At 35.3% G+C, this 15,577-nt stretch overlaps 1 protein-coding gene across 1 annotated transcript in view; it reads left to right on the top strand.

Annotated features, from left to right (window-relative positions):
- LOC136024932 (DNA topoisomerase 2-binding protein 1-like) overlaps positions 1-15,577 on the top strand; it is a 101,542-nt gene that overhangs the window by 80,221 nt on the left and 5,744 nt on the right. Inside the window, exons 19-20 of the mRNA XM_065700519.1 lie at positions 1,975-2,150; positions 12,300-12,500. Of these exons, the coding sequence (XP_065556591.1) occupies positions 1,975-2,150; positions 12,300-12,500 (377 nt within the window). The remainder of the gene's footprint in view (positions 1-1,974; positions 2,151-12,299; positions 12,501-15,577) is intronic.

The raw sequence follows: 15,577 nt of genomic DNA, 5'->3' as shown, positions 1-15,577 counted from the left end.
ATCCGTATGGTAATCTTGTGCCTAGAGTAATACCTCAGCAATTGGGCAGTGCCTGATTTCTGACATCCATTTTATAAAAAAAAAAAAAAAAAAAAAAAATCAAATTTACCATTTCAACCTATTCATTTCAACTATAATCAAATTCAACCTATTTGGGAGTAAAATTACATTAATCTCTTTTTTACATTTAAACCTAAGAATGTTACCCAACAGCCTTGCATATTTAAATTGCATATTCAGCCACATTCCTCATATCTAATACATATTATTTTCCATTTACTTATAAAAGTACCGAATACAAATAAAAAAGAGGCTTGTAACATTTTAATGACTTCGTTTATCTAAGCACTGGATCATAATAGCGGAACATTCAGTCATATCAATTTGTACCTCCATCCTTTCATCGTCTCTCCCTTAGAGCTAATTCTGCATTTAGCCAAAGATTCTTTCAAAACAACTGCTGAAACACAGGGATCGCTAAACAAGAGTAAGAATATCTTTTAGACACTGTAGTCAGTAACAACTCATTCGGTAACACTTGGTTGAAAAGCAGGCTGAATCTTAGAAAAGGGCACTAGAACTTTCGATTTCCATTTGACTAAGCCCCCTCCGAAGCTTATTCGACCACCCCTTCCACATGAAGTGCCTCGGGGATAAAGTAAACGGACGAACATTAATACATTGAACCCTAATGGGTCTTTGCTATTGGTAATGTAATACGATTGCCCTTGACTTAAACAGGAGAGTAAAAATTTCAATTTGCCTTCTAACAAAAATCCTGGAGTTATCCAAGGGTAAAATAGAGGAGAATATTCCAGGAGGAGAGGGGGGTAAACGCCGGCTCCCGGGGAAAAGACGGCATGAATACAAATTTTTCTATGATGTGAAATTTAAAATAAAAATGCGGATATCGACTCTGCTTTGGCTCTCTACAATGTTGAAAATACGGATCATGTAGTTGTTTTTGATGAGGCAACTTTAATTATTGAAGCAAATGGCAAACCCAATTTACAATAACTTAAAGTTGAAGAATTTAAATAAAAATTTTCTTCAGTTTAGATTAAGATCATTTGATTACACCTTTAATGTAAATTAGGTCATTAGACAATCTAAGTCAATCACTAAGCATAGAGTTTTTGCCTAATGTAATTGGTGAATAGTCTTTAATTTATTCTGGCTTGGTTTTTTGGTTTGTTCCATTCAGTCTTTCTTCTTTTCAGTTAAAGTTAGTTCAAAAGATTAGTTTTTCTTCTTTTCTTTGAGCATTGTAGACCGCTGGCTTGAAGTCCGTGACGTAATATATGCCTCTATCACTTTCACTTCTTTTTTGTCCGCTAGCTGACATTACCAGGATTCATATATCCAGGACTTTGTTCGGAGGGGGAGGGGGGTAATTTTTTCGTGAAGGGGGCGGTTGTAAAAAAAAACGAATGCATTAAGATTTGTTTATATGCGTTTTTATTACTTTTTACGAGTCCGAAAAATTTTTTGGGAGGGATGGGGGAAACTTGGTCCCAGTAATAGTCCCAATGAAATTTTAGTAGTGCCTATTATTTCTCTACAATGTCTGTGAACTTACCTAAATCTTAATTTTTAATATTTTGTTGTCAAAACATTCATAATTCTAGTATAAACAATGTAGGGAAATGTAAGAAAAACATTCATACTTGTATACATAATTTTAGGAAAAGGTTTTAGTTCGGTCCCGACGATAGTCCCTATGAGATTTTAGTAGTCTCCCTATCTATGCCTGAGTACACCTAATTCTTAATTTTTAAACTGTAAAATTTTGCTGCTCAAAATTCTTAATTGAAGAATAAAAACCTTCAATGCACCGGAAAAGTTTGTAATTTGGTCACGAAAATAGTCCCTATGACAGTATAGTAGTCTCCGCTTTGTCGTAACTATATCTATGCCTAAATAAACCTAAGTTTTAATTTTTACACCTCATAATGTTTAACTATAAACTTCTAGCGAGTGAATCTGTTCGTGGAGATTCGTCCGTTTTTATTGAAGATAAACAGGGTCAGAGAATATCGAAGTTCGAGTCAGAGCCTCTTTATCGAGAGTCTGTACCTGATACGCCGTCTATGAAGCGCTCAGTTAAACGACGAAAACCGATAGTGATGTTCAGCATCATTGACCAGCAGGTAAGCCACCATTTTGTTTTCACAGAATTAGGATAAATAATCGCTTTTCTTGTGCATGTTCTTTCTATATTGCTAATATTCTAGCCTAAGAAGATGTAATGTTATTTAACGGGTACCAAACACCTCTTAAGAGAGAAAAACCTCAAGCGTCAGTTTGTTTCAGGTCTTTAAGAGTGAACAACATAGTCTCCAAAGTTAGTTTCTTGTTTTTTGTTGTTGTTTTTTTTTTTTTTTTGTCTTTTTTTTTTTTTTTTTTTTTTTTGTCTATAGGGAATGTGCCGTTTTGGTAAGCCCGCTATACGATTTATATCAGAACATAATTCTAAAAGAAAATTTAGACGAAAAAAAATATATGTTTACTTTTTCTTATGCCTATCGTTCGACATGCTGTTTTGTTAGTTTTAAAGAAAATCTTAGACTAGATTAATAATGCTGTCAAGAAATCAGCTCAAATATCAGTTTGTAAAAATCCCAGAGAGTCTAATTTATAACGCTCAATTGCTTTCTTGAACATGTCCAAAAACCTTGCGATAAGAAAGCGGTTGTCTACCCAGATTTCTTGAATTCGTATTGTTTGTCCAATAGAGGTCAACACAATTTCTGTTTTGAGTCAAAGTAGAAGGGGTAAAAAAACTGCAATTAAATAGTGAAACGGCAAAGAAAAAAAAAAGCGGAAATCCGTTTCTCTTTTTCTGTTTTTCTCGAAAACATGAACGCCCTTTTTTTACTTAAAAACGGCTGTCTTAGCAGTTATATCTTTCCTTTTTTCTTCGTTTAGGTTTATGAGATTAAAGTGAAAATTTATTAATATAGATTTATAAAAAAAAGAGCCACATAACTTAAAATTTATCACTTAAAGATGTTGGCACTTCAAGGGACTCTGCAGTCATTTGTGAGCACTGCTTTTATATAAAGTACCCAGCAATGCTAAATACACTCCCAGTTACGGCTAGTGCCGCAGCTAATTTACGCTACCTTTGCAGCATAGTAAGTTTCAAGTATGATTTATCACACTAGTAAAAATAGGAACGAATAAACTACTGAAACGATTAGTTCAGCAGTACGATGGTTCAAGCTTGTTCTTGTGGTGTATGCTTCGGTTGACTCAGCGGTAAGGGGTAGTAGGGAACGGTATTTATTACTCGAGGGCACATCAGCAAGGCCCAAGCTTACACATCAGCTGTTATTTGTATTCCTTAAGGGTTGGGGTTTGTAGAACTTCAAGGGCAGATTCGTAATTGACATATTTGGTTCCTAGGCTGATTTTTAAGGACCTTTTGTTTTTGCATTGTTTAAATTTCGTCATTGAGGCACTCGATGTTATGTACTTGTAGTTTCCAAATCGGGCATGCGTATTCATGCAAAGGACGTACTTAATACGTGTACGCGAGCATTATTTGCTTTATAGAAAACCCCAATTGGTGGAATATGGCTAAAGTAGTAGGTAGTAGCGTACCGGGGTTCAGGGCAAGCAATGTCTTTTTCAGAGGATTGAAGCGCATCACTTTGGTCTTATTAACGTTAATTTGATGTCCATTTTAATTGCACTGCTCTTTGAATTTGCCTTTAGATCACTATCAAAGTGAGGGATTACTGTAGACCTCTTGGCGGAACTATAGTTCGTCAGGACAGACAAATCATCGACAAATTTGAATCTTTTGTCAGTGTTGTCACACGAAACATAGTAAATGACGGCTAAAAACAAAAGGACAGAAAGTTTAGTGCCTTTTGGAGCGCCATTAATTATTGCCGCCCATTCAGAGGGAAGCTCTTCCGGAAATGTGCATACACCCGCTGATAACGGTACCTCAGGAAGTCTGCTATTAGTAGTAGAGTTGCCTTTCTATCGCCCAACCGTTTCAGATTCTGTAAAGCTGTGATGGCGTATTAAGTCGAGCGCCTTACAATAGTCGGCCAGAAGCAGATTAAATATGGTACCTCTTTGTCTAGCCATTGAATAATTAGATGGTAGAACTGCTCTAAGTAGTGAGTTGCACTGCTAGCTTTGAGGCACCCATACTGGTACGGGTCGAAGCAAGGACTTATTTACGATAAAAGTTCGCGACACATGAATTTCTTGATCACTTTGTTTAGATTGGGTTATTAGTATGGATTGGAGCTCATTCCAGAATCTTGGGTATTTTACCGTAGGAATATCCCGCACGTAACCTTTCCTCCAGGATCGTGGGAACTTTTGTTCTCTGAAGCATTGGTTGATAATGGACGTCACAGGTTTAGCTAGAAATACTGCATATTTGATCAGTTGCTTGACAGGCAGCTCACGTGGATACGAAGCATAGTTCCTTTTTAGCTTTTCAAGGTCTTGGAAAACCGCGTATCCGAATGTTTCTACAATTTGCTCATCAGGAAAAGTGGAAGAGATATTTTCAATATTTTCTTCAGTGAATAGCGGCTAAGTAGTACATAGCGCTGTGAAAAATGAATTTACTTGAGTTGATGGCACTGAAGACCCGTCACCTTTCTATATCTTCAGATGGCTTTTAATGAGTTTTCCAGACAAACTTTTGACTTCAAAGTGCCAGTTATGGGGAAAACCTGCAGGTGCAGAAGCTGTAGGCACTGAGACATGCATGTATGCAAATTTTCTTAACTACGGGTAACCGTAAATGTTGTCTCTCTAAAAGTCTATTTTTTCCTTATCTTCGTCTCTTGCCCAAGAGAACAGAAACTCTCTCCTCATATGCCCTGATAATATTTGCTGCTACTGGGGCAGTGTTTCTCATTTCCAAAGACTTTTTGGAGCCGATTCGTGCCGAGAAACTTAACAAACAAGCTCTCTTCTTGGTCAAACGTATATGGTCAGTGGCGTAATTTCGCCAAAAATGGGGGGGGGGCAAAGTTGGAACAAATTTTTCCAATTTAGGTAAAAATGACAGTAAGTGAAAAATGAGTCATATAGTACCGTAGAGGCAAAAATATACTAAAGAAAACTGGCCCGTTTCTGTGGATCCTTCAATTATGGAGGCTTATCTCAGTTTTGACAAGATTTTTGAAGAAATTAAATGTCAGTTTGGGGGAAGCTGGGTCTGGAGGGAACAGTTTGTCCCTTTATACAGTATTGCAGTAAATTACAGGATTACAGTAAATCACTGTAATCCTTTGATCGTCAGTATAACTTATTTGCTGGAACATAATTACACTCACTAGCTACAGTTGCCTATTTAAACGGACAAAGAACCTCAATGACAGCTACGAAGATGGACCACTCATTGTTGGGATGTTCGAGCTCTCTGATTTTAGTGTCGTGAAGGCTTCGGCTGAAGTAGTGGTGCTGTACATTTCTACAATGGTGAGAGTGTTTTCTGAAAATTCAAGTCCTTTTTGATCAAAGGAATAAGATTTTATGTCTTGCCGGTAGATTCAAAAAGACGATGGGTTTTTGAAGATACTTCAAGGGTTCTAATCAGCATTTTATTTTTTACCAGTCCTGCTCACCTCATTAGAGACGCCTACTTTGTCTAGGTAGTGAGTTCTCACTATCGCTGTCAAGGTCTTGATCATTTTATTCCGAGCTACTATCATCATAGTCAGTGTGCCCCGTTTCTTAGGGAGCTACCTCCTTATTAAGACTAATCAAAAGGTTAAAATCTAATTAGACTACTGTATTTGCTTTAATTAATAAGACTGCTTTAATTTTGGGTCAATTTGCGCAGCGGCAAATCTTCTTCAGAACGTGTAAAGGCAGTACTATACGCTAGAATAGTAACGTCTATTATAGAAATGCCATCTGATGGCAAGTATTCCAAATTCAATAAAAGCTGCTAGACTGTGCTATTCTACTGTTCGTAATCAAAACGGAAAAATGAAGAAAGGTGGGTTTAAGAAAAACAAAAATGACAAAGGCGGAACAGAAACGGAAACGGTACCGAAAAACTGCTACTTGTTTTCGATTTTCAGTTTTCTTCGAAGAGAACAGAACAGAAAACGGTAGTAAAAAAAAGGAGGGCAGAAGCAGAAACGGTACTGGAAAACTGCTACCTGTTTTTTATTTTTCAGTTTTCTTTCAAGAGAAGAGAACAGAAAACGGTAGTAAAAAAAAAAAGGAGGGCAGAAGCAGAAACGGTACTGGAAAACTGCTACCTATTTTTTATTTTTCACTTTTCTTTCAAGAGAAGAGAACAGAAAACGGTAGTAAAAAAAAGGAGGGCAGAAACAGAAACGGTACTGGAAAACTGCTACCTGTTTTCAATTTTCAGTTTTCTTCGAAGAGAACTGAACGGAACCCGGTTATAAAAAAGGGAGGGCAGAAACAGAAACGGTACTGGAAAACTGCTACCTGTTTTCAATTTTTCAATTTTCTTCGAAGAGAACTGAACAGAAAACGGTAGTAAAAAAGGGAGGGCAGAAACAGAAACGGTACTGGAAAACTGCTACCTGTTTTCAATTTTTCAATTTTCTTCGAAGAGAACAGAACAGAAATGGTAGTAAAAAAAAGGAGGGCAGAAACAGAAACGTTACTGGAAAACTGCTACCTGTTTTCAATTTTTCAGTTTTCTTCGAGGAGAACAGAACTGAAAATGGTGGTAAAAAAAGGGGGGGCAGAAACAGAAGCGGTACTAGAAAACTGCTACCTGTTTTCAATTTTCAGTTTTCTTAGAAGAGAACTGGACAGAAAACGGTAGTAAAAAAAGGGGTAGAAATAGAAACTTTACTGGAAAAACTGCTATCTGTTTTCATTTTTCAGTTTTCTTCGAAGAGAACAGAACAGAAAACGTTAGTAGAAAAAGGAGGGCAGGAACAGAAACGGTACTGGAAAACTGCTACCTGTTTTCTATTTTTCAATTTTCTTTCAAGAGAACAGAACAGAAAACGGTAGTAAAAAAAAAGGAGGCCAGAAACAGAAACGGTACTGGAAAACTGCTACCTGTTTTCATTTTTCAGTTTTCTTCGAAGAGAACAGAACAGAAAACGGTATTTAAAAAAGGAGTACAGAAACAGAAACGGTACTGGAAAACTGCTACCTGTTTTCAATTTTCAGTTTTCATCGAAGAGAACAGAACAGAAAATGATAGTAAAATAAGAGGTCAGAAACAGAAACGGTGCCGGCCTTTAATGTCCGACCTCATAATTATAAAAACAACTGATATAGAAGCATGGTCTTGCTATTAGCATAGGATATTTTGACCTTTTTTGAACACAAAAGTATTGACTTCTTTTTTACGTTTTATGGATGAGGCATTAAGCTAGAAATGCTTAAGATGAATCTTCAATTTTATTCCTGCTCTATTTTGAAATATATCCGAAGAATCTTAACGGCACCATAGCTTGTAAACTTGCCGTAATTAATAAAACCTGACTGGATAGTTAGAGTATATATTGATACTTTCCTCCCCTATTGGCCAGCGAAATAATTCTTTCAAAGAGGAAACAGTGAAAAAAAAAATGAAGTTTCAACTAAGCTTGTTTCTGAATTATTATTCAGAATGGATATTGTTTTTCATCAGGACGTGCTGGAGAAATGCTACTTACTGTAATAATTATACATTAAAGAAGCTACGGTCTATTCAAAACTCAAGTTCCTACAACGAATTTGTGATTTATGGCAAAAAAAAGGGTGAGAATTGAAAATATTTTTTGTTGCTCGAAAAAAAAATTACGTCCATTATTTTTGCCAAAATGCAGGTCAAATAAAAAAAATGTTAGTTTTGTATACCACATACTGTGGTTTTATTCAATGGGCTCTAATAACTTGATTTATTTATTTCAAATATATCAAAAGAAAATATAAAAAAAGGAAAGTAAATAATGTTTCCCTTTTTATTCAGAAATTGTCAGAAAAAAAGATTAGCTTAGTGTCCTTCAAATGTTTTTCGCGATGTAACTTACGATGGTTAGCCATATATTATTTTTCATCCATTTCTTGGAAACTCTTCTGCTGCAGATTTTTGTTTTTGGAGTTAGTATAGTGTGTACTGTTTTTTGAACTAGGTATCCTTTAAACGAAAATTCTTTTTTTCCATGCGTTTTCTGATGTTAAATTTCTAGTTCAATCGCTTATTAATTCAATATACACACATGTACGTTAGACTAGGAATACGAAGAGGCAAGCTTGAGAAAATAGGCCTAGAAAGCAATTATGCCGCCAAACCCCATAGAAAGACACTGTTGGTATCATGGTAGAATTAAATGAACTGTATACTAACTGGTTAAACCATCCCATGTGTATGAAGATAAGTGGGAGAAAAGTTCTAATTTCTCAGGGAAATTTGTTCTTGTTGGGAAATCTCTTGTGTTTACCGTTGCATATTTAGCCGCATTAACGATAGCTTCCTCCGGATAACTCCTAATTAGAGATTTTCCTACACGGGAACTGATTAGTACATTATTGTTTGCTAAATGATTTCAGTACTGATTACTATACTACTGAAATTTTGCTTGTGTAGTTGTAATCAGAAGATACTGAACAAGAAACTGTTGTCGATATAAAGAAATATGCATGATATAAATATGCTTAACCATTCAGTGTATTCAAACAAAACTATTATATTAATTAAATTTAATTTTTCTGTTGTATCCAATAAAAAATAAGCTATGGCAGGTTTTCACTTATTCACACGAGCTCAGTTTGCATACTTTCATATTTCTCCCTGGTATGATTACAACATGACTATGTAATCCACCTTACAAAGATGAAATATCTTTTCACCAGATATCATCAATGATGATAACCTTTCGCCAGAAACTATAAACCCTGTTTTGTCAGCACTTGTGTCTTTTTGTCTCATGAAACGTCAAATCCGTTGCAGTATCTTTGGTTTTTTCCACGAAAAATAAAGAGTGAATATAGGGCTTAAAACAATCAAAATTCCTGTGAATGCAAAAATTAAGCCTAAAACAGGGAAGAAACTACCACAAATATGTCGCGATTCTCCACACATACACCCCCCCCCCGATATAAAAATATTTGAAAGTGAAAGGACGTGTAAACAGGACTGTGGAATCGTCGGCGAATATAACAATTTGAACAAAAAATTTGATGGTATTGATTTACGACATCTTATTTATTTTATTTTTTTTAGACAAGAAAAAAGAATTGTTTCTGAAAATTTTCCTTTTTTTAGAATTTTGTTCATACCGTCTCAACCTCACAGACTCGTTTCTTGTTATACTCCTGATTCCAATTTTTTACCAAATTAAGTGTTCTGTACGATTAGTATATGTATATGTTATAAAGAGTATTTTGGGTCGTTTTATTTCATCTAAACCCTTGTTTGTTATAAACCCGAGTTGTTTATTTTCTGTTCATTTTTGCATTTCTACATCATAGTGAAAATTCCTTCCTTTATTAGAAAAATTTAAAAACAGGAATTTTCTGTTTAAACACATATTTGGTCAATGTCTGACATTTCCTTTTTCATCTATTTCACAATGATGACATTCCATCACATCAGATTATTGTCGATATTATACATATTGTAAAAACAAGCATTACCTTGAATTAAAAAAAAAAAAAACGGAGAGAGGGGTAGAGGGCAAAGAAGTGGAGATTGAGATACAGTAGAAATAACCTAGTAACCGCAATCAAATTACAATAAGAAAGAAAAAAAGAAAAAATCACCAAAAGGCTTAAAGAAGCACATCAAACGAGCAATCGCCGGAATGGGATTTCAAAGTGAGATTGAATGCACAGTGGAAAAATTGCTAAGGTCGACTTAGTGTGACTAGAAATAGTAACATAAGTAAAAACATAGTATGATTAACAACAGGTGCTGGATTCCGGGATCCTATAAGTATATGAAACTAGCATTATATATAATTTTTGAAGGGCAGCTTACACTAAAACGAAACAGTTTCAAAACAAGGTGCAAGGCCATCTACAAAATGCCGTAAAATGTTGAATGTTGAATATATTTTTTTTTTTTTTTTTGCAAAAATGTCGTAAAAAAATCAAGCCCCATGGAATTCAAACTCCATTCAACATAACCTCGCCTATTGCAGGGGTTGAATTGAATGGAGTTTAGGCTAAATGGGGTTAAGTTGTATGGGAGTTGATTTAATTGGGGTTGAAATGCATGGGGCGGATTTGATTGAAGGTTGAGGTGTGTGGAGGCTAAGCAAAGGGTCTGAATTGAATTGAGTTGAGTAAACGGGGGTCGTGTTGAATAGGGGTTGACTTGAACGAGAGCTGTCCATATATAATTCCCAGAAACTCCAAACATCACAGGGGACAAAGTTTCCATTTTACACAATTCACCCGTTCTTCACTGATACATTTTATTAGAAAATATGGGCGTGTTGCACCATGCTAAGACTGGAGTCTTATAATGAATTTTCATCTATATCAATTGAGACACACATTTTTCCTGTAATCTCTAATCAAATGTCCCTACATCCCTCCTGGATTAATAATTTTGTGACTGAAAGGTAGGTGATTGTATTTTTTAAACAGGTATCACACAAGGATTTTAAATTTTGGAGGGGAAATAAGCTAATGTAAGAACTAGGCAAGTCCCGTCTTCGTAAATAAAAAAATATCGAATTCAGAGCTCCTGAAATTCGTTGAAGCAGAGGAAAAACCAGCAAAACTTGAGTTTGGTGCTTTTTTCTTGCCCCTGTTCATATGTAATGCCCAGAATCCCCGATTTTATTCATACGTCCACACTATAAAATTGTAATGGTTTTTCAATCAAATCTATCTACAATCCCCCTAAATTAAAAATTCGGCGGCTGAAAGGTAGACGATTGTATTTTTTATACAGGAATCATGCAAAGATTTTAAATTTGGTGAAAAAAATGAGCTGATGTTAGAACTAGGTAAGTCAAAAAAAATTATCAGATTCAAAGCTGGTGAATTTCGTTGACGCTGAGGAAAAACCAGCAAAGCCTGGGTTTGCTGCTGTGTTCCGTCTCTGTGTAAAAATGGATCGAAGTGTAAGCTACTTATTTTTGTTTACTCGGTGCAAAAATGACTAAACCCATAATCAGTACATAAATAAGCTAAGGTGTGACTCGGTGTAAAAGTGATAGAAGTTCAAGCTGTAGAATTCTGACCAGGTGGTGAGAAAATGACCTTAAGTCGTGACTTGGTACAAAACCAAGCTAAGTCCTAGCGGCGGACTAACTCAACTTGAAATCAAATGCTATGGACACATACAAAGCATCAGAGAAATCATTGAAAAAAAAATGTTTAAAAGGATATAAGCTTAAGCATGAACTAGAAAAGTTACGGATGAATTCCATTTATAATAGTCTAATTCAGGCATAACCTCTTATGACACTAACATTAAAGAATAAAAGTTAATTAGGAAGTCAGCACCCACGAAGTTTGAACTGACCTAGTGTATATCATTAAAATCGCATAAAATTTAAAAACAATGCTCCATTATAAGAATCCAATGTGTTCCTGCGAGAGTAGCTAACCCTTTTTCGACTTGGTAATTTTTAACAATTGTATTATCCCCGCTTATCCGCAAGATCTGTATATAAAAAGATTATTTTATTTTGTTGGAGTCTCATATGGAAAGAAACTAATCACTTGTATGTATTATTATCACCTATGCTTATTTTTACTATGCTATTTTTTACTACTTTAAGGCTACTAGAAAGAAGAAGAAGAATAAGGAACAACTATTTTACTAGTATATGACAAGGTGTTCTCACCGTTCAGAAAAAAAGAGTCCTGGCCATGAGAACTTAAAAAGACAGAGGGGTCTAAGATCAAAAGGGAATAAAAAGACCAAAAACTAATATATACAATAGCTACTGTATAGAAAAAAAAAAAGAACACAGAAGTAGTATGATGTTTGTCACAGTACTGTTAGATACTCATATTTGTATAACAAAATAGAAGCAAAATATTGTAAGGTGCTTTTGAAAACTTTTTGACAAAATGCAATGAAAGTTGAAATAGGAGTTATATCGCTTTTTTCTCTTCTTTAACTTCATTTACAGTTTTTCATCTTTGAGTATTCAAAATCTCAAATTGTTTAGTCGGAGGAATGCCATTTGTGATATTTTAGATGTTTTAGAGATTTTAGATGTTTATTCTAGTTTTCCTTCAGTTTTTCCTGTTGACAGCGGTTTCCATAATGTAATACCCTAATATCTGGGCTTTTTCATTCTATTTGTTTTACAAATAGAAAGGCAATGTGTTCTAAGAAATGATCTACTGATAACAATACATTTTAGGGAAGAGACGAGTATGGCGAAATGATTCGGGAACTTGGAGGCATGGTTATCGATAGTCCAAGCTTTGAGCCGTCATCAACCCACATAGTTATACCTTGTCCGATGAGAAATGAGAAGCTGCTGGCTTCAATTGCAGGTGGTAGATGGGTAATGCATCCTTCCTGGCTCTCAGCGTGCGAAGCAGCAGGTGAATTTGTACCGGTAAGCACCTACTTTTTCTGACTGTATTTTAAGTATCTGGTTTTCAGCAAAACCTCTTAAACTCAAAACCCGTGATTTGTTTATGTGAATTGTATTCGCAAGTTCCTTAATCATAGGTGGCGCAATAGTACTACTTAAGTACATAGAGAAATGGATGCCCCCCTTCCGTTCATACTAAAGGCTTATATAAGTTTTGAGATAGCTGCTTTGTTCGAAATGGCTGAAGGGTCTAATAATAATCACTGGGGATGATATGACCCTTCAAATCTTCTGGTGCAAGGGCTGTAAATTATATAATTTGCCATTATTAACATGGAGGATTTATTATACGAAAAGGGAGAGGGGGTAATGTTTTATTCTGTATGTGCCCGAAAAGGGTAAGAAAATTGAGATAAAATTCGAGGAATGTTTAAGGGGATGTTGGCCTAAATCAAAACCAAATATGTGAATCCAGGTTATCGGAGGGACCTATCTGCAGTATCTTAGGAACGGCTAAGGGTATTAAGTTGAAACTTTCAGGGTTACTGCAAACACTATTACTAAAAGGACTGTGACTACTTGCGACTTGACTGCTTGCGGCTGCGGATGCAACTATTTATGACCGTTATTGTTCCACTACTTAAGACTGTGACTGCGAATACTCGCTACTTCAACTGCAAACACACATGGCGGTAATTGCAACTGCGACAGCAACTACTTACAACTTTGACTGTGATTACTTGCAGCTGTTGCTACTTGCAAATGCCACAACTACTTGTGGCTGCAACTACATCTGACTTAGACTATGACTACTTGCGTCTAAAACTGCGACAACGTGTGACCTGCGATTGTGACTGCTTGCGTCTGTAACTGCTATTGCGACTGTAACGGCGATTCATGCTACTACTACGATTACTATAATTATTGAACTAAATCAAAAGAATTTAAGTGCTTCCTGGCTGTTAAAATAGTATAGATGCAACATCTCAGGAACGGGAGACGCAACGCTTATCCAGATTGTCAAACGGCTGGCCGTACAATATCCCAGGAACAGTTAATGGTAGTAAGTTGGAACTTTTAGCGTATATCATTGGGGATATTCAACTAAATTAAAAGACGCCATGCGTATTCAAGGTTTGTCAAAAGGGCGTATCTGCAATATCTCTGGAACGGCTAAGTTTATTAATTTGAATTTTTCAGAGTATTTTTAGAGCAATGTTGAACTTAAATCGTAAGAAACGTCGTCCATCCAAGCTATCAAAATGGTGAATGTATGACAACGCAGGAATTGTTAAGGGTATTAAGTTGAAACTCTCTGTAGACGTTGAACAGGATGGTCGATTACTATTCCTAAGTACTCAAGGTTAATATAACAAAATTGGGCTCCGATTGGCTTCAGCCCTATAGAAGCCCAAAGATTATGCGAATTTTCAATCCTGTTACTTGAGTAATATTCCCCGTACCCATTCATCCAAAGTTCTATAGTGCAACTACTATTAAAATTCGTAGCTAAATTTTGTCAAAAATATAAATAGCTAGTCAAACTTGAAAACCTTCCCAAATAGTCCTTTTATTTACCAATAAAAAACATGTCAATTAAAGAGGAACAAAAAGTAATTAAAAAAAAATTCTCAAAAGAAATTTTTCAAAAAAAAGTAAAGAGTTACTCTAAACCAAAGACGGGCAAAAATAAATTCAAATAGTAATTCAAGCGTAAAACGTGCATGAATCACTCTCAACAAATAAATGAAACCCAAAGCGAATAGAAATTACCATGAACAGGAGTTGGGCTACTGCCCTATATGTCTTCTAAAGACCAAAACGTCATTTACTCTTTGCTGAAAACAAATGAATTTCAATCTCTTTTATAACGTTAGTAAATCCAAAAATGTTGAGACTTTCAGCAATGAATATTAATATATATTAAACTGCCAATCTACATTCATTGGTTCTTTTCAATAATTTTGGTTATTATGGTGGTCTTCTTTCTTTTTGTTATATTATGAAAAATAAAAACACAGCTCGACCTTTAGGCTGGAGTCCATCTTTGGCTCCAGCAATCTTAACAACTGGTGAAGTTAAGATTTTTGTATTAGTTGCAGAACGTTCTTTTGAAAACTTACTGAGTAGGAAAACAAAATTGAAAAAAAACGAAAGGGAAGATTTCTGTTTAGATGAGGGAGAAGGCCAGGTGCTGGGAACTTTAAAGCTAAGAAAAAGCGTTGTCAACATATAAGGAGGTTGTAGGCTAAAGACGAGTCCTTTGTAAAAAAAAATTAACACGATTTGAAAATAATAAACATAGCAAGGTACATAAAAAAAAAAAATCAGGGTGATATAAACAGATTTGTGTAGTTCCGTGCGTCGGTGATTGAATTTGATTAAATTCATAGTTATATGAAATTTGTATATAAAAAAATGTAGTAAGACAAATTAGGAGTTAGTGGGTTGTATAGTTATAGTAGACTTGTTTGTTGCTTATTCTTAGCATCTAATGGTTCTTGTGTGGCACCTATGTTTGTTAGCTTCTAATAGTTATTAAGAAAAGTGGAAATGCCAAGTGAAAATTTGGAGATGTGCAGCACAAATTTCTAATGGATGGGAATTATTTGGGTTCGAATTTGATGGCTATTTTTAGGTTGGGAGTTGAGTGAACCACTTTGATTATCAGAACTAATGAAGAAGAACTGCGGTTTATCTTTACCATATCATAATAAACTTTCTCTTATGTTCAAAAGCTTGTGACAGCTGAACAGGATATGGCACAAAACTGTGTCATCTTGTATAAAAGAGCAGCACAAAGGATTAAAAAATGTTCACTTTAGCTGTTCAGAAGCCAAAAGAAAATTTTAAAGACGGCCTATGAATATTATAGATTTTTGTGCAAATGATGTTTGAAACCATACATTGGTATTGATAATAAGAATTGATAAGGATTTTCTCATGAGTAACTAGGATTGAAAATTGTAAATTTACAACAAAAGCTATTGAAGTGGAAACCCTGAACAGTCCAGCTCCTGTCTGACAGAGAAGTTGACATATATTGTGATACATCCTTGTATGCGTGAAATATGAAAATGATTGAGCGGTTTACTACT

Source organism: Artemia franciscana, chromosome 3 (genome assembly GCF_032884065.1).
Source record: "Artemia franciscana chromosome 3, ASM3288406v1, whole genome shotgun sequence".
Lineage (NCBI taxonomy): Eukaryota > Metazoa > Arthropoda > Branchiopoda > Anostraca > Artemiidae > Artemia > Artemia franciscana.
Note: the sequence above shows the minus strand (reverse complement) of the source record. Positions and strands in the feature narration are given on the sequence as shown.